General features: G+C 42.7%; 1 protein-coding gene across 1 annotated transcript in view; it reads left to right on the top strand.

The window, feature by feature from the left end:
- Positions 1–18,772, top strand: part of LOC149322021 (low affinity immunoglobulin epsilon Fc receptor-like) — a 32,210-nt gene extending 13,438 nt beyond the window's left edge. Inside the window, exons 6-9 of the mRNA XM_089506895.1 lie at positions 8,185–8,274; positions 9,566–9,717; positions 11,924–12,030; positions 17,448–18,772. Coding sequence (XP_089363021.1) covers positions 8,185–8,274; positions 9,566–9,717; positions 11,924–12,030; positions 17,448–17,586 — 488 coding nt within the window. The 3' untranslated portion in view covers positions 17,587–18,772. The remainder of the gene's footprint in view (positions 1–8,184; positions 8,275–9,565; positions 9,718–11,923; positions 12,031–17,447) is intronic.
- The last annotated feature ends 1,777 nt before the right edge of the window (positions 18,773–20,549 follow it).

The raw sequence follows: 20,549 nt of genomic DNA on the forward strand, positions 1-20,549 counted from the left end.
AACCCCAACAGAAATGGGAACAGGGAGCAAAATAAACCATGTCAAAGTGTTTTGAATCAGGTGATGACACTTGTGACGTCTGAAGCCTACGCGCTTGATTGACAGCTTGTGGACACAAATAGGAATGGGGAGCAAATTACTCTGCTTTAAAATACAGCGATTTAAAATAAATGGGAACAAAAACAGGGTCTAAATAAATTGAGGTAATTTGCCCCTTTTTGTAACGGAAACGATGGAAAAAAATTGAATTAGACTGGGAAAATAATCCGAGTCAGAATCACGCCAATATAATCCATTTTATCTGCCAACTGGGAATAGGGCCTATATGAATCTCACCTCTGCTGTAAAATAATAAGTTGACTTTCTTACAGAGTACAGATTTCTTCAAATTAAAGTTATGATTTATTCATCCCTCTAAACAGGGATAGGGAAAATGTGGTTTGTGGGTGCAGCCACTAACCCCACTTTCTTGCAGCCCTCTAAACTTCCATAACTTTGTTATTATCATCATTTGCATTCAAGAAATTATGGTGACCTATGAATGAGGGACCTCCAAGAGTCCTATTAATCAAGAGGTCTTGATTGAACCCTCAACTTGAATAATAGGTTTAAAAAATCACCCAAACTGCTGCAAAACAACATCAAAATTTGGGCCACTTTACCCTCCACAATCCCTCAAACTATTCTCATAAAAAGGCTGAAATTGGCTGAAACTAGAAATGACTTCTCAGTCTCTTTCCCACTACATAACTCTAGCCCTGTGATTCTACTTCAGCTCCCATGGCAAGATCCTATGGAATCCTGGGATCTACAGTTCAGGCAGGGGTATTTACAACTCTCAGCCAGGGAGCCCTAGTGTTACTGACCAAACCGCAAAACCCAGGTTTCTACATAAAGTTCTACATGAAGTTGCCATGTACTGTAATTGTGTAGTGTGAAATGGTCTGTGGTCACTTGAGTCATTGCAAAAACATTGGTATGGAAAACTGGCTCTTATCTCAGCCCCATTTACTCATCTCTGCTGTAATGTCAGGGCAGAATTGCTGGGTTGTCTTCACCATACCCCCCACCCCACCCCATTGTCCCTTTTTCTGAAGGATTTCTTAGGCAACTTCTGCTTTCTTAAAGCTCTCCTACATTTCCTCACTGATTTGATAGGCTTTCTCTTGCTCAGACCTCTGAATGTATCTGAACAGTTGCTTTTACCAAGGACGAGGGCTTAGCTTCTACAAATGGAACTGATTTAGTAGGGGGCGTTTCCACTTGGCAGATAAAATGGATTATATTGGTGCGATTCTGATTCGGATTATGTTCCGGGAATAATTCGAATTTTTTCCATCGTTTCCATTACCAAAAGGGGCAAATTACCTTGATTCATGTAGATCCTGTTTTCGTTCCCATTTATTTTAAATCGCTTTATTTTAAAGTGGATTAACTTGCTCCCTGTTCCCATTTGTGTCCACAAGCTGTCAATCAAGCGCGTAGGCTTCAGACGTCACAAGTCTATGGTTTTTTTTTTATTTTTAGGGCAGCCAATGAAAATTGGCTGCATCCAAGGCTCTTCTGTTGTGTCTCCCCAGACTAGAAGGAGGCTTGGCAAATCGGATCAAGGAGGTGAAGGCAGCAGGCTTCATTATTGGGGAGAGAATCTTTGGGGAAGAGAGAAGATAAGGCTCGATTCCCCCCCCCCCCCCCTCTCAGATCCCTGGACGTCCAGGCTCTCCATTCCTCAAAATGGCTTTACCTTCCCCATTGCTCTCTGGGCTGTCTGAGGGGCGATCAAGCAGGCATGTACTGCAAAGTCCATCTGCTGCTCAGGCGCTCAGGCAGAGGCGAGAAAAGAAAAAAAAATAGTTTAAAATGGTGTTCAATGGCTCTCCTCACACATCGGTCTATGAATGAGGAGCAGAAGGGGGATTGCAATCCACCAGGGGAAAGTCTATGCGAATTGAAGAAAATGGCACAGGCAATGCAGAAAGAGAACAAAAGGGTGACACCCCCAGGCCAGCCCCTTGAGCACTGCTCCTCCCATCTCCAGGTTCCCGAATCAGACACCCTTTCGTTCCCATTTGGATAACGTGAATTGTACCCCGCTTTCAAAAATAACCCGCGTTATAACCTACTATTTTTTTAAACCGGTGTATAGGCGTCTAATTCGAATTATATGATATAATTCAATTTTTAATCAAATTGCAGTGGAAACGATTCCGGGGCATTGAGGAACTAATTCGGGCATCAGTGGGAATGACACCTCTTAATTCGCTTCATGATCCGCTTTATATGCAAGTGGAAATGTGGCCTAGGCCACCTTCACCAAGATGGGTGTTTGGGTTGTTGATATATTTTTAAGGAAAAAGGGAATCAAAAGGCATATACAGTATTTGAGAGAACAGGATATATCTCTCCACTACTTTCCTTTGAATAAGCAACTGATCACCTTTAAAACATTTGAATATTTTGAAATCTTCAAATAAGGTTCTTTTTGAGGCAGTGAAAAATGTTTCTTAAGAGCTTAATGAATAAAAGCTATCATTCACTGTTTAAAGCAATTACCCTATTTGAAAGATTATTTTGGGACTGTTGTTGTTGCCTTCAAGTCATTTCTGACTTATGGCAACCCTAAGGCCACCCTAAAATGAAGTTTTCTTGGCAAGATTTGTTCAGAGGACTGATTGCCATTGCCATGCTGGCTCTCATTTTGAGACTACTAGAATTTTTAATGGTTGCTGAAGCAGGTCAAACCTGGGGAGGGAAAGGGAATAAAGAGGCCCATACTAAGCCTTGGCAAAGAAGATACAAAAATGCATAACCAAAACGAAGACAAAAAGGATAATCAGAGTCACATAAAATCTGCATGTGTTAATTATAGATTAAAATAAATAAATAATTATTTGAATAATTGAAATACAAATGTGACACATCTTGATACATGGGGGAAGACAATGTAGCCTGTGCATCTTACTGCTCAGTCTGCTATACAGGTGCTGACTGTGCATGAGCAACTTCAAGACACCTCCCTCTACTACTCAATTGGCTTAAGGGTCTTTATCTTGAAAAGAATCTGTTGTTCAGACAGAGGACATTGCCTGACAGCCTTTCAAATAAAAGGTAAATAATATGCCTTGGCATTCATGACCACCAAGAGAGGGAGAAATTTTGAACTTTGAATAAAACCTGAACTGCTACAAATTGTGACATATTTGAAGCAGTATTTGGAGATGTTGCTCTGTCAGAAAACAGGTCCTAGAATCGTCCTGGCGGCTACACTAAATAGGTTATTTTGAAGATCTAATCCAAAAAAATAATTTAAATGTTAGAATGATGAAGGGGAAGAACATGTAAATTCAGGTGTAAACATTGACACATACATTTAACTTATTTCCCCCAAAAATCTTACTGCATATATAAAATCTATGTAGGTATACCCTTAAATAATAGCTTCACGAATTAAGATTATATTCTGTAGCTCACCCTAATACCGATTAATAGATGAGAACCTTGTTCTCACACAGGTCGTAAATTTGTTCTGTCTGTATATTATTATTATTATCATTATTTTTATTTTCTTATATCCTGCCTTTCTCCCAATATAGGGACACAAGGCAGCAAACAGCAGATTTAAAACAGTACAACATTAAAATGTATAAATATTAGCTATTTCAAATGTTAAAACAGTTATGAATAATAATCGAATCCCGGTAGCTGCTTGAAGGAAGGAAGGAAGGCTTCTACACCCAAATATTCCATATGAAAATCTGAATTTCAAGAAAGATTGTTAGCCTAGTATTTTCCCCAGCATCTGTCTATAAACAGGATTTTAATTCTTGGTATGGAAAACTATTATGTTCGGTGATCTGAACCCTGAAGTGCTATATCCCAGGCACAGATGTATCACCTCAGTGAGGGAATTCACTTTTAGTTAATCAACCTATCAAATGAAGTTGAAGATTTTTAAGTGTTCTGTCAACTGTTAATTTCAAATAGAGCTGATCTATTGATTTACTAGAATTTATGTAAGTGTTGATTTATCAAGTTATAATTTATTCAATAGTTCTAGCCAAGTGAGTACCCACAATTGGATCTGGTTGTTAGGTATTACTAGGGACCTTATCACACTGGGGTTTTTGAGCTCAGAACTAGGGTGAGTGTGAATTGAGTGATGCAGTTCACGTTAGAATGTTCATGTATTTTCATACCTGGTTGCTTTCAATGGGAGCCCCTTCCGTGGGGCTTCCGTGGGGCTTCTGACCGAATCCTTCCTGGCTCCTCATTTTGGCAAGTGCGCTAAATAAGTGGATTGACGGGATTCGCATTGAGGCTGGGTTCAAACTCACTACGGATTGGTCTGGTGTGGAATTCCAATCTGCTGATGCTCTTGAACACCATCGCAAGACCCCAGGGTTGCAAATCTCCCATGATGCCCTGCTGGCATTTTGCCCCATTTGCTTCCGGTGGCCCTTTCCGCTTTAAGGGCAACCAGGGCTCCTTTGGAGCTCTCTCTCTCCTTCCCTCTCCTTCCCCGCTGCACCTTCTGCAGAGCAGCCTGGCCAGCCAGCTCTCTCTCTCTCTCTCTCACACACACACACACACACACTCGCATATATACATACACATCAGTCAGGGGGTGATGGGATAGGTGGCTGGGGCCAGGATCGGGAGGCAGAGGCAGTCAGGGGGTGATGGGATAGGTGGCTGGGGCCAGGATCAGGAGGCAAAGGCAGTCAGGGGGTGATGGGATAGGTCGCTGGGGCCAGGATCGGGAGGCAGAGGCAGTCAGGGGGTGATGGGATAGGTTGCTGGGGCCAGGATTGGGTGGCAGAGGCAGTCAGGGGGTGATGGGATAGGTGGCTGGGGCCAGGATCAGGAGGCAGAGGCAGTCAGGGGGTGATGGGATAGGTCGCTGGGGCCAGGATCGGGAGGCAGAGGCAGTCAGGGGGTGATGGGATAGGTCGCTGGGGCCAGGATTGGAAAGTAGAGGAAGTCAGGGGATGATGGGATAGGTGGCTGGGGCCAGGAATGGGTGGCAGAAGCAGTCAGGGGATGATGGGATAGGTGGCTGGGGCCAGTATCGGGAGGCAGAGGCAGTCAGGGGGTGATGGGATAGGTCGCTGGGGCCAGGATCGGGAGGCAAAGGCAGTCAGGGGGTGATGGGATAGGTGGCTGGGGCCAGAATCAGGAGGCAGAGGCAGTCAGGGGGTGATGGGATAGGTCGCTGGGGCCAGGATTGGGTGGCAGAGGCAGTCAGGGGATGATGGGATAGGTGGCTGGGGCCAGTATCGGGAGGCAGAGGCAGTCAGGGGGTGATGGGATAGGTGGCTGGGGCCAGGATCGGGAGGCAGAGGCAGTCAGGGGGTGATGGGATAGGTGGCTGGGGCCAGGATCAGGAGGCAGAGGCAGTCAGGGGGTGATGGGATAGGTCGCTGGGGCCAGGATCGGGAGGCAGAGGCAGTCAGGGGGTGATGGGATAGATCGCTGGGGCCAGGATTGGGAGGCAGAGGCAGTCAGGGGGTGATGGGATAGGTCGCTGGGGTCAGGATTGGAAAGTAGAGGCAGTCAGGGGATGATGGGATAGGTGGCTGGGGCCAGGATTGGGTGGCAGAAGCAGTCAGGGGATGATGGGATAGGTGGCTGGGGCCAGTATCGGGAGGCAGAGGCAGTCAGGGGGTGATGGGATAGGTCTCTGGGGCCAGTATTGGGAGGCAGAGGCAGTCAGGGGGTGATGGGATAGGTCGCTGGGGCCAGGATCGGGAGGCAGAGGCAGTCAGGGGGTGATGGGATAGGTGGCTGGGGCCAGGATCGGGAGGCAGAGGCAGTCAGGGGGTGATGGGATAGGTGGCTGGGGCCAGGATCGGGAGGCAGAGGCAGTCAGGGGGTGATGGGATAGGTCGCTGGGGCCAGGATTGGGAGGCAGAGGCAGTCAGGGGGTGATGGGATAGGTCGCTGGGGCCAGGATTGGAAAGTAGAGGCAGTCAGGGGATGATGGGATAGGTGGCTGGGGCCAGGATTGGGTGGCAGAAGCAGTCAGGGGATGATGGGATAGGTGGCTGGGGCCAGGATCGGGAGGCAGAGGCAGTCAGGGGGTGATGGGATAGGTGGCTGGGGCCAGGATCGGGAGGCAGAGGCAGTCAGGGGGTGATGGGATAGGTCTCTGGGGCCAGTATTGGGAGGCAGAGGCAGTCAGGGGGTGATGGGATAGGTCGCTGGGGCCAGGATCGGGAGGCAGAGGCAGTCAGGGGGTGATGGGATAGGTGGCTGGGGCCAGGATCGGGAGGCAGAGGCAGTCAGGGGGTGATGGGATAGGTGGCTGGGGCCAGGATCGGGAGGCAGAGGCAGTCAGGGGGTGATGGGATAGGTCGCTGGGGCCAGGATTGGGAGGCAGAGGCAGTCAGGGGGTGATGGGATAGGTCGCTGGGGCCAGGATTGGAAAGTAGAGGAAGTCAGGGGATGATGGGATAGGTGGCTGGGGCCAGGATTGGGTGGCAGAAGCAGTCAGGGGATGATGGGATAGGTGGCTGGGGCCAGGATCGGGAGGCAGAGGCAGTCAGGGGGTGATGGGATAGGTGGCTGGGGCCAGTATCGGGAGGCAGAGGCAGTCAGGGGGTGATGGGATAGGTCTCTGGGGCCAGTATTGGGAGGCAGAGGCAGTCAGGGGGTGATGGGATAGGTCGCTGGGGCCAGGATCGGGAGGCAGAGGCAGTCAGGGGGTGATGGGATAGGTGGCTGGGGCCAGGATCGGGAGGCAGAGGCAGTCAGGGGGTGATGGGATAGGTGGCTGGGGCCAGGATCGGGAGGCAGAGGCAGTCAGGGGGTGATGGGATAGGTCGCTGGGGCCAGTATCGGGAGGCAGAGGCAGTCAGGGGGTGATGGGATAGGTCGCTGGGGCCAGGATTGGAAAGTAGAGGCAGTCAGGGGATGATGGGATAGGTGGCTGGGGCCAGGATCGGGAGGCAGAGGCAGTCAGGGGGTGATGGGATAGGTCGCTGGGGCCAGGATCGGGAGGCAAAGGCAGTCAGGGGGTGATGGGATAGGTGGCTGGGGCCAGTATCGGGAGGCAGAGGCAGTCAGGGGGTGATGGGATAGGTCGCTGGGGCCAGGATCGGGAGGCAAAGGCAGTCAGGGGGTGATGGGATAGGTGGCTGGGGCCAGGATCGGGAGGCAGAGGCAGTCAGGGGGTGATGGGATAGGTCGCTGGGGCCAGGATCGGGAGGCAAAGGCAGTCAGGGGGTGATGGGATAGGTGGCTGGGGCCAGTATCGGGAGGCAGAGGCAGTCAGGGGGTGATGGGATAGGTCGCTGGGGCCAGTATAGGGAGGCAGAGGCAGTCAGGGGGTGATGGGATAGGTCGCTGGGGCCAGGATCGGGAGGCAGAGGCAGTCAGGGGATGATGGGATAGGTCACTGGGGCCAGGAGATGATGGGTTAGGTGGCAGAGGTGGCGAGATGGGGATGCAGGAGCAGTCAGGGGATGATGGGTTAGGTGTCAAGGTGAAGGAAGGAAGCAGATCGGGGTCTAGGAGGATGCAGGGGATGATGTGACAAGAGGATATATATAGATATAGAAATATGCTGAAATAGATGAGGGGAATGATTAGAGGATAGATATAGATGTGGATGAAATGGAAGGGGGCTCTGACACGGAGGACCCTTTGAGTTTGGCTGCCAGGGATGGGAAAATAGAAGGGAAGAAGAAAAGGGAAGCTGTCATTTCCGTGAAAGTGGAGGGGAAATCGAAGGGAGGAAGAAAGGGGCAGCTGTCATTCCCGTGAAAGTGGAGCCAGGCTCCCTTCTTCACCCCGGAAGTGCAAAGGTTCAGGATGCCTTCAGGGCCCCACTGGGCATGCGCAAGGGTCCCAATTTGAATCGTTGAATCCCCATGTTATACAAAGGTGTGGAAATACAATTTGCACTCACTCCACTTTGCCTGAATCTGCATCACGTGACTTCCTTGGATTCGATTCCCCCTCAGTTCGGAAGGGCAACGGAACAACAGCCAGGTGTGATAAAACAGCCACATTATAACGTCAATTCAAATCATTCGACCCGCACTCACCCCTGATCTTAGCTCCAATAACCTCAGTGTGATAAGGTCCTAGGATTCAACTCTGCATCATTTACCAATTGAATCCGATAAAGTTTGTATTCAGATAAAGTTTGTAACTTTTCCCCTTAATGTTTTATTTTACTAGTGTACAAACATCTGACGGATTTGGATGTTGCAGAGGAAAGGGTCCAAGCAGATACCTTTAAGCTGCAGGAAGCACTATACAAGATGAATGGTAAGATGTGAGACTGTATTGCCAGTAATTCTATTTTTATTCTACCGTTAAACTAATAGGATGCTATTACGAAGTACTCATCCCTGTGCTAATCAGAACTGTACTTCAAAAAGCCAATGCAAAATGATAACAACATGTTGCTGTGGACAAAGTGACTGTGTTGTCATTCAGAGTCCAGCAGCTGATTTGCAAGTCCAGTAAATGAACTCCATCAAGAGGTCTTCTGTAGTCTATGGTTTGTATAACTGCCAAATTTTGCTACATGCATGTTACCAAAATGCACCTTGAGAACATAATATACTTTATACAATATTTGTTTCCCACCAATATGTGTCACACTGACATATGTCATTGTGCAACTTTCTCTGACTGACCACTATATAAATTAATGGGGTATGTACAAATTAGTGGAGCCACCATGATGTAGTGATTTGAGCATTGGACTATGGAGATTACCACACATGTCTTTTAAACACTGAGAACACTGGGAAAGAAGAGGCTTTCTCACCAATGCTGCCAACTTGTACCTGCTCTGTCCCTGATGCATCCCTTTTCATTCATGGGTTCCCCTCATGAATGACCAGGCAATCGTGCAACTTCCCAGGTGTGAACAGTCACTCCTGGAGCAGTTGTGTGATTGCCAGTCAGGTAGTGTCAGTGTCCTCTCCTCTTCCCCCTATCCCTTGCTATTCCTTTTCTCTTTCTTTTCCAGTTTTTTGCACAAATTTGGAGCTCTGCAGCACAAACTGAAGTTTAAAAAAAACCTTTTTAAAGTTTAAATTGTGGCTGCAGAACTCCAGAATTACGTGAAAAAAGTTTTTGAAAAAACATGAAAGGCATGCTGGGTAGGGCATAAGGGAGAGAGAAGCAGCATTAATGAAGAGACGAGGAAGAGAGTGTGATGGGAGGTGTAGTTATATCTGCCTGGAAAGCAATATGTTCGCATTTTATTGTAACAATTGTGCCTGCAGCAAGAAAGGGTCTGGTGTGATAATCTCCTAGATTGGAGCATGCAAAGAGGGCAAAGTTTGACTGCCAACCAGAGAAACTGTACTGGTGTGGAAATGTAGTGTAACCCATATGAAATCTTGGTTTTAATTGTAAATACAGTCCCTTTTCAGAGAATCAAATCAGGGCTTGTTACAGATACTGGAAATGCAAACAGCAGAAATGTGGGTTATAGAATGAAACATTACCAATTTGGGCGGCATTTCTGCTAATGACCATTAACACCTCAGGAACCTGTCTGTGCCTTTCTGATTGCTTTAAAATCTCTGCAATTACTTTGTAGTCTCAGCCTGCCGTGTTTGTCCCGAGGGCTGGTTGCTGAACAGAGGACGCTGCTACCTTTTCCAAAAAATGAATAAACATTGGTCTTTTGCCCAAAAGTCATGTACTGATGAAGACAGCTCCTTGGTTGTCATCAATGATGCTGAAGAGCAGGTAAGGCAAGACTCCCTTATGATGATCTGCTTTCCTTTTATTAAGCACAGTCCACAATATCTTCCCTCAAGCTAGCACTTTCATCACAGAACAGTGCAATTCTTGGGTACAGTACTCAGAAGTACATCTATTATTTGAGGAATGCTGTTTTTTCTCTCTCAGATAGCATTATGGTTTTGTGTAGAAAGTGATGGGGTAAGTATTGTTGGCAGTGTAAATGCAATTATTCATCCATCTTTTATTGTATATGAACAGACAGACAGTTGCTAAACTCACCAAACTCACGTTGGCTAAGTGATTGTGGTAAAGGTCAATGCTAGCTACATCTTAGACTTTATTGACTATATTAGGAAAGAGTGGAATGGGCAAGTGTATATGTGTATGTGCAATACATATAACAAAATATTGCAGTGTACTCCTGTTTAGGGCTGCACTTTGTTGACTTTGCCTTCATCTGGGATAAACCGCCAGGCACTCAAGGAATCTTGTTCAGTCAATTTCTCTCATTCAAAGACTCAGTAAAATGGAGGCTTAACTACTTCTTTGGAGAGATGGGAAAAGAAAGAGTTAGAGGTTCAGTTTATTTGGCAATTCCTTTCTAGTACCGTCCCTCAGGCTACATGCCAGCCGCCCCATCAATTTATTTTCTTAGTGCATAAACTGAGCAAAATTGAGAGAGCCATGTTTTCTTTAAAGCATCTAATAATTGATATGCAATTATCAACTACAGATGGTCCTTCCTCTGTGAAGTTGAAGGTTTTCATGGCCAGCATCCATAGTTTTTTGTGGGTTTTTCAGGGCATGTTCTATAAGAGTTTATTCCTGACATTTCGCCAGCAGCTGTGGCTGGCATCTTCTCTTAAGATGCCAGCCACAGCTGCTGGCAAAATATCAGGAATAAACTTTTACAGAACACAGCTTCATAGCCTGAAAAGCCCACAAAAAAATATGGTCCTCTCTCTACCATTCCAACTACCATTGCTATGGTCTCTGAGGGAACGAAGAGCAGCCAGAGACAACTCTGTTGTGCCTTGGCTTAGCAGCTGGTGACAGGCCATGTTTCAATTGCCATTGCTTGTTTCAATAGTCATTGCTTTGCCCTCTGAGGGAAAGAAGAGCAGCCATTGCCCCATTGGCATCCCCCTTTCCTTGTGAGTCCTGTCTTATTTAGATTGTAAGCCTGACAGCAGGTAACCCTCAGATTAATGGTTTGTATTTGGAAGCTACCCTGGAATGTCAAAATACCTTAAAAGGCACCAGATCCTGTCTGGTCCTGGAAGATAAGCAAGGTCAGCTCTGGTCAGAAACTGGATAAGAGAACACCTATATTTCAGAGGAAGGAGCTGGCAAAACCATCTCTGAGGATTCCTTGTGTAAGAAAACACCTATGAAATGTCCAGGTAATAAGGCAGGTGTAGACCATGGTAATAAGCCAAGTAAACCAGGTGATTGTATTAACTAATTAGAAAGGTATAATTTCCTTGTGGATCTACTGGGTCTTGGGAGCATTTTTTGATTCCTGCTCTCCATGCTGTTCTCATGGTAATGTATGCATGCTGCTATATCAGCATTTTGTACTGTGCTGTGCCATTCATATTGTTTTGCTTCAGGTTTTTTTTTTTTTTTTGAGACTTCTATTAAGTAAAGTTTGGTTAAATTTCTTCAAACCTCTGCTGTCATTTTTTCTTTAATACTCACACCCCAACATGAAATTCAAGAGGTCACCATAAATCAACTAGTGACTGGAAAGCATGTAAATACACAGAAACTGTCCTGGGAACTTTTTAGGCTGAAAACTGGGGTAAAAGTATTCTAAATAAACAAATGACAAATACTATAAAATATGTATACTGCCTCTGAACATGAAAGGTCCATGTTTATCTAATAGCCACTGATGAACTTATCCTTCATAATTTTGTCTGTTATATGGACTGGAACTGTTTTATTCCAAGCCATGACTTAGGTCCACCTAGCCCAGTACTTTCTGACAAGGACTAAAGTAGAGATTGCTCCAAACACCCTTAGAGCAGATATTTAAATTCTTTCAATGAGAGATGCTAGGCATTTCACCTGGATGTATGGCACATGTGAGTCTGGCAGAATGAGTCCGGCACTGCATCTAAGATGACATGCTGCTAGTCATAACAGATTATTTGGCTATCTGCTCCGCTTCAGCTCACATAATTAAATATGGTTTCTTTTTCAGAACTTTCTCACTTTACACTCAGAAAAAAAGATCTACTGGATTGGTCTCAGTGACATGACCTCAGAGAGCACATTTACCTGGGTGGATGGCACTTCTACATCGTACACGTAAGTCTAGTGACATGCAGCCAATTCTTCTGTATTCTTTTGAGAAAAAAACCTGTCAAACTAAAAGTGAAATTCTCAAACAGAGAACCCATCTGGTTGCATTATGGAGAAGATTTAAGTTTCACAGGTAAGATATAATCAGAAGTCACTTCTTGTTTATCACAAAAGTTCTCTCTCACTGAAACACACTTCAGCGCATCCCCATCCCTCATGTGATGAAATTGCCACTCACATGACTGCTACACACTGTAGAATTAATGTACATTGATACCACTTTTTAATTTTTTTTAGATTTTTATTTCCAGACACTTAAAAAACAAATGTACAACATACAATTCACATAAACACATACAAACTTACACATATCCAATTATCTACATATAAAACACCTACACCAACATCTATTCGATCATATTTCAGGATTTTCTAATCTTATTAAACTTCCAAGATGGTATTTACTCCTCTTGTTTCTTCGTATCTCGTGTTTCCTATCTCAAATTATTATCATATTTATTAGGTCTAAGATATATATATTATAAGGCAATAGTGATAAACAAAAAAAAAAGATATCTTTTTTTTTTTGTTTATCACTATTGCCTTATAATATATATATCTTAGACCTAATAAATATGATAATAATTTGAGATAGGAAACACGAGAAATAAAAGATTACGGGTCAAAGATCAAAGCTGGTAGATATATTTCTGTTGCCCATCTTCCATTTATTCATGGAGAGTCTTTTAACTTATTACTATTCGACATATTTTAATTAGCCTTTTTCTAGATATATTTTTCAGGAATTAACCTAATACATGATAACACAAGTCCCACATCCCATAAGATATAAGACTTGTGCCATCATACATCAGGTCAATAATCAAATTAAACAGGTAAGTCATATATTAGGTTTATAATCAAATTAAACAGATAAGACATATAGAGCAATTCATATCATATTAATACCCCACATTCCTCCCTCTGTATTTTTTCACACACAACCATTATTCCTCTCTTTCATTTATTGCCTCTATTTTATAATTTTTCATTCAAGCTGTCAAGATATCCATCTCCATCGCTTCAAACAGTTTATAAAGCCATTCATCTTCTGTTGGAATTATCGACTTTTCCCATAGTTTGGCATATATAATTCTTGCTGATGTAACCATATAGATAATTATGCGTTTGTTTTTCCATTCTATGTCCTTATCTATTATTGTGGACGTCATATTTAAAAGAAAAAGTAGAGGGTCAAAGGGGATTGAACTCTGTAAGATCTCTGACATTATAGAGTGGATATTCTTCCAATATGTTAATGCTAATTTACATCCCCACCACATATGGAAAAAGTTAGCATCGGGTTTTTGGCACTTCCAGCACCTTGCATTTCCAATCTTATAAACTGAGTTTAATTTATTTGGTGACATGTACCAGTGGTGAAACATTTTTAGAAAATTTTCTTTATAGCTTTGACACAAGGTGAATTTACTGCTGTCATGCCAGGTCTTTCCCCATTTTTCTAATTCTATGGTCTTTCTGACTTCTGCAGCCCACTTCAACATTGTGACTTTGATTATCTCTAGTTCCAGTAGTCTTTTGTTTATAAGTTTGTAAAATTTAGACATATGGCCAGGTTTATCATCAAATATTATATCAATTTCTAGCTTTTCTTTTACATTCAAGTTTTCTTTATCTATCTTATATCGCTCCCATAGCTGTCTGTGTAGATACTAATCATCTAGTAAATTATCTGTTTTCATTTGATGTAGGGGTTTAAATTCCCCTTTTTTATCTAGAAGGTCTTTGTAAGACAACCATTGGGAGGAAGAATATGTTCTTTCTCACTGAAACACACTTCAGCACATCCCCATCCCTCATGTGATGAAATTGCCACTCACATGACTGCTACACACTGTAGAATTAATGTACATTGATACCACTTTAACTGTCATTACTCCATCCTATGGGATTCTGAGGTTTGTAGTTTGTTGTGGCACAAGAACTCTCTGATAGAGAAGGCTAAATATCTCATAAAACTATTAATCTCAGGATTCCATAGGATGGAGTCACTGCAGCTAAAGCAGTATCAAACTGCATTAATTTTCCAGTGTAGATTCAGCCACAGTCCCTAGTGAGTAAGAGTGGGAGAAAACATTTCAGGAGGGAAAGGGAGAGGTTGTGAGACTGCACCAGAACCTAAGGCTGTATATTTCTTGACCCTGATTTAATGCAAGCAATATGTTAACTTAAAAGTGAAACACACTTCTCAGATATGAGATAAATTAGTTTGAAAATGACACAAGTTAGCAATTTAGCAGACTGAGGCCAAATTTGGGAATATACATAAGAATGTGAAAGAATCTTGATGCTCCTTACCATTTTTAAATCAAATACTGTCTTAATATGACGGAACTACACAGTGAACATACTGTATATACAGTACTCATGTATACGTCTAGAAATTTTAGTTGAAAACTTGACCCAAAAACCTCAGTCGACATATCCATGAGTCAGTGTAAATTCTGTACTTTAAATTTTATAAAAATGAACCATCCCTTGGTGAAAGGCAAGAGTGTAAGCTGTCCTGGAAGTACTACTCTCTCATCCATCCAGCCATTAGTATGAGCACAAACAGTTATGCCTGCTGGAATTTTCTACGCTCTTAGGCATTGTTTACCTTTGCTTCATCCTTTATTACATGCCCTTAAATTTTACTCTTGACTTATCCATGGGTCATATCAAAATTTTGGTCCCCAAACCTGCCCTTGGCATGAGATAAACTTATACTTAAGTATATACAGGACCTCAACCTGCTTGAGAGATCTTAGCTCTAGAGTAAGACTGAGATACAAATGGAGCTGTTTGTATTCGTATGTGTGTGTTTTTCATAATTTGCACCAATTATAAATGCAATAAGCTCCAAGAAAAAAGAAATTTTGCCATCTTGTGGTAAAGAGATTCTCATACTCAGGGTTTCAGTAGTGTTGTCATGTCCCGCCGGCAGGCGGGACATTCACCGTTTTAGCGGCACCAGGACGGTCCCATCCTGGTTGCCACCAACTCCTGGGTTTGGGGCCGGCTCTGGGGCCTGGCCCGCTGATGTGACCAGTTGGCCGGCCAGCCAGCCAGCCGGCCACCCACCCTCCTCCTCCTCCTCCTCCTCCTCCTCTTCTGCCTCCTCCTGCACTTCTGTGTGCATCGCTTCGGTGCGGCTGCACCGCTCGTGGCAGTTGCCTGGGCCTGGCCAGCAGCACTCATGCACACAGGGCTAAAAAAGAGCAACTCCTCCCCTTGAGGCTGGCTGGCTAATAGCAAAACAGCTGGGATTTGGCTGTTTCCAGCCCCGGTCTGCCATTGGCCAGCCTCAGGAAGGGGGCGAAGCTTCAGAGGAGGAGGAGGAGGAGGAGGAGGAGGAGGAGCACTGAGCTTAGGCCTCTGGCTCTGGGCCACGGGGAGGGGAAAGGGCCATTTCCTGGTCACTCAGGATGCGGAGGAGGTGGAGGTGGAGGTGGGTGACCATTTCCAATATGTATTTTTCCCAAGTGTTTTTTTTCCTATATGTATTTTTCCCTAGTGTATTTTTCTGATATGTATTTTTTCCTAAATGTATTTTTCCTAGTGTATTTTTCTTAGATGTATTGTTCCTATATTTATTTTTCCCTAGTGTATTTTTCCTATATGTATTTTTCCCTAGTGTATTTTTCTTATATGTATTTTTTCCTAAATGTATTTTTCCCAAGTGTATTAATGCTTTTTTAAATTATTAATTTTTTAAGTTGTTCACATGTCTTCTATTTTAAAAAAATTGTCCTACTTTTATCCTACATATTTTTTACATTTGTCCCAGTTTGGAGGTTGACAGTTATGGCAACCCTAGGTTTCAGCATAATTTATCTTCCATAATTTTGCCGATTTTTTTTGTAATTCATCTTTATTAAGTTTTCATAAAAAATTAAAATACATAATCTAGACAGGAAACATCATCCATACATGCAAAAACAACAAAACTTTTTTTCCTGTCTTCACCCGATTCCGTCTTGCTTGTTTGCCTTCCGGGGTTGAGTCACTGTAACAACTTTTATTCGTCTTGAAACCTGTATCATAGAATGATGTCTAATTCAAACAGTAATCTTATAACTATATAAAGAAAAAACTAATTCATGCAACCACTAATTCTTCTTTTTGAAGAAGATTACTATACAGCTCTTCCATATAGCTACTAACAATCGCTATCGGCAACTAACTAAATTTTTTTTTAGTATTTTAATAATTGATGACATCAATTTACAATTTAAGGGCCCTCTCAAAAAGGGTTCCATCACACAGTGAGTAATTAAAATAAGATCTGATAGTCTATAAATTTTTACAAAGCAGAAAAGGAGGAGGATAAAAGAAAAAACATCACAATCTTATTAATACCATCCTTTAGTCACTCTATCAAATCATATTTTCCCTCCATTTTTGCACCAATATACAGTACCTCTTTTAAATTTCGATTAAGGAGATTTTAATTTCCCATTCCTTTTCCCATCTTATCAAAACTTTTTTCCACACCACCTTTCCTTTTACATTATTACGATTTTGCAAAATACATGTTATTCTATCTAATTCCCTGTATTCATTTATTTTTAACATCCAAGATTCCCATGATGGAATTTTATTTGATTTCCAAAGTCTAGCTATTTCTATTCTCGCAGCGGTGACCATATATAATAACATTCTCCAATTTTGTATTTCATCTTTCGAGCCTAAAACAGAGGTCATATTCAATAAATATAACTTAGGATTCATAGGAAATTTGATATCCAAAATTTGTTGAATAGAGTCATGGATCGTACACCAAAATTTTGCCAATTTAAAACCAATTAAGAAAAGCAACTGGGACCAGTAAGAATTATGAAATACAATGTGATACGTTTTTGATATCATTGAACTCACAGGACTTTGTCATTTACCGTTCAGCACAGAGGAATATACACTATGTTCTACCTTAGAGATGTGAGGCTGGCAGGAGTTGGGCTTCACATTGGTCATCTGTGGGACATTAGATGGCATCTTCCCCCACTAGGGTTGGTCCCTTCAGGGAGAATTTATTTAAACTTTAAAAAAAATTAAACCTAACAATGTACCTATATTCTATAAAATTAGTTCCTAATTTGAAGAAGCAAAAACAACTGTGAGAGATGCAAAAAAAATTGTCAAATTGCCTTCAGAGCTGTGACGAATGTTTTTTAGCGTTTTTCACCAAAGATGTTTGGGGTACATTGTGCAGCTTTTGGGCCCTCCAAAATGGCCTTGAAAGGCTACCTGAAGCCTGGAGGTCACATTTTTCTACTCCTAGTCCACTGCTTGAGTAAAACCTACCCTACCAGCCTTTATTGATTCTACCATGTATTTATTTGTTAAATTTCTCTCTGCAGCCATTGGAATCCACGGGAACCCAACAATGCTGGCCGGGGGCAGGACTGTGTCGTGATGACCGGTACTGGCTGGTGGGATGACATTGAGTGTGGAGGCAACGCCGATGGCTGGATTTGTGAACAGGCCTGGAAATGCTAAGTGACCAGCAGGAACAGAACTGAAAATAACTCTAAGTGCTTGAGTCTTTGTTGTCACAGACTGTCAACAATGCAAATGTTGGCTTCCTTCTGGGTGGTGGGTTTGATCATCACTTGGAAATCTCACGGTTTGAACTGGATCAAGGAAGTAGCAATAAGTCAGCAGATAGCTAAGATTCCAGACATAATTTCTAGCTATTTTCCACAGTCCACTTGACATCATTCAATTTCCTGAACTGGAGGTAAAATTCAAAGGTCTCAGCTTCACTCCCAGAGTCTTTTATTTATTTGGTTTACTAGTGAGATTAATCTAGTTCTCACATACACAACCTAACCCAAAAGCCAATTATTAACCTTATATAGTAGGCTCATTTTTTATAGTATACAGAATGAAGAGGATGTGCCTGAGGTCCAGTGAGTTGCTATCAGGAAAAGGGCCTTCTTATTAGTAACACCCTAACTGTAGAATTTGTTTCTCATGAAACCTCACCTGCCACATACTTTCTAGTAATTAAAATAACAAGGTCCTCTTTGCTGTGGCTCCCTAATCAAAGCAAACCTGTTTTATCTCCATGAGGTTCCTGCTTCCTCAAATTTCAGATTCTCTTCCCTTTAGCCTGTACATTTTTTTAAAAAAAGTTTCAATTCTTTTTGTTGTACTTTTGGATTTTGTACTGCCGGTGTGATATAGTGGTTTGAATGTTGGACAACAACTCTAGAAATCTGGGTTCAAATCCCCACTCAGCCATGGAAACCCACTGGATGACCTTAGGCAAGACATATTCTCTCACCCTCAGAGGGAGATCAAGGGAATCCCACCTCTGAAGAAAACTTGCCAAGAAATTTGCCTTAGGCTTGTCATATGTCGGGAACAATTTGAAGTCACACAACAACAGCAGCAACTGTAAAGTATCTGTGGAAACTTATTTGAAGGGCAGGATATATTCTTAGATATAAATAAATTAAGACATTGAGGAAGAAATCTTACTATAACATGTCATCACATTTTGGAAATCAATAGCAAGTACCAGGAGAACAGCAATGAACAATTCCACACTTAATAGAATTGTTACTGCTTAATGATCTTTGGCTATACCTAAGTTCCAAAAATCCCTTCCAAGGGAAGTCCTCCTATTCATTTGTCTCCAAACATATTTCTAGTCATTGGTGTAAGACCTCTATCTAGGAAGGCCTTCTGTGAATAAGTTTATTTTCTATTTTTAGTCTCTGTGTATTTGAAATACTCTTGATTGTTGTGTGTTGTGTTGTTCTGCTGCTGGTTTTTGCATGTTGTACTTTATGTTAGGTAAGGATGTCCTTATTTTTAGATATTTGTTTATTGTGAACAATGCATCCTTGTTCAGTAGAGCATAAACAATATCCTTGCTGTCTCCTTGCTGCTTGGCACAGATCAGGAGGAATCCATACATATCCACCTATGAAGTTCTTGATGAATAGTTGTGACCAAAAACTGTCCATATATTGTGGCTGTGACTATTACGCTCATTCGTTCAATTTTGCATATTTGTATACTACTAGCTTTTATTAAAGGATATCAGGGTGGTGAGCAAGAGCTATGTACTAAAAACAATAAAACAGTTCAAGGCAGGGCAAAATAACAGACTGAGAAGCTTATAATTCCCAGACAAACTGAAAAGTTTTGACCTAGATTGTTGTTACTTTTAAATGACAGCAGTTCACACAAGAAATAAACAACTGAAGGGGACAGAGAACTGCAGCTAATATGAAGAGTGATTTAGTTGGTTACATATAGCTATCCAGATATCATTGGCCATTATGCTAATGTAAAAATAGTTAAATACTACTTTTCTCAAAGGATTTGTGAGTGCTGTCACTTGTTCAGCTAATCATTTCACAAACATACACACACAGCCTCCTCTTGTTCACATTTGAAATGGTGTGTGGGGAACGGTTGTGCAATGGGAAGGACAAGGCTAAGGTATCTGTTGCATAACAGGTTGTGCAACAGTGGGATCCAGCATAACTACACCAACATTAATGCTAGGCTAACAAGATACAGGTTCTTGGTCTGTTCTATCCATGTTTGACAGAGTGATCACTGGTGTTGGTAACAAATCCCCAATGTATTACAGGGTGTGTGTTGTTCACAGACACTAACCTGCCCACATACTACCTGTCTATGAACTGCAAGAAGGACAGAAGTGAGACTTCCTGGCAAAACAAGAGTAATTTGAAAAAAATGTTCAGGGTTTAACCTTCACACATCAGCTTGTTTGCCACAGCAATGTTGTGCATTGCCAAGGATTCACGTTTTGGGGATAGGACTCTCTGCTCAAGTAGGGACTGGCTAGAACACTTGGGCTGTTCTGTCACTTGAGTATGAATTGAGAGTGCACCCTAACATTCATTGAACACTCTATTCCAGCTGTGCATTATAATAGTAAGAGCTTGAAAAATGGCATTCAGAAAGTAATTTGTTGCAGTCATTGTTCTAAGACTCTCAAAGTAGTTTGTTGCTTTTAAAAAGTAGCACTGGAATCCTGTATGAATTGTTACATTATGTAACTTTTCATATACCTAGCTCTGTAGCAGAGACAAAAACCTCTTTACTGAATTGCAAAGATGTGTCATAGGATGCCAGCAAGAGTGCAAGATGCACATTGGAATGTCCTTGCCCATAGTGCATCAGTCCCAATTTGCTTCAGGCCCAATGTGCATTGGTCACTTTGCTAGCATGAAATGTAGGCTTGAAACAGACAAGCTAGGGAGAGTGGCAATGCAATTCAGAGCCCCTACACAACAGAATTGTGCAGTCCTCCAGATGTTGTTGGAGTGCAGCTCCCAGCATTCTTCATCATTGCTTATGCTGGTTGGGGCTGCTGGGAACTGTACTCCAGCAACATCTAGAAGTCTACATGATTCCTACCCCTTCCTGCAAACAGTCCCAAACCAAAGAGAAATTCCTCCAGTCACTACTAGCCA

This window comes from Sceloporus occidentalis, unplaced genomic scaffold, assembly GCF_023333645.1.
Source record: "Sceloporus occidentalis isolate IW3139 unplaced genomic scaffold, rSceOcc1.0.p SCAF_1, whole genome shotgun sequence".
Classification (NCBI taxonomy): domain Eukaryota; kingdom Metazoa; phylum Chordata; class Lepidosauria; order Squamata; family Phrynosomatidae; genus Sceloporus; species Sceloporus occidentalis.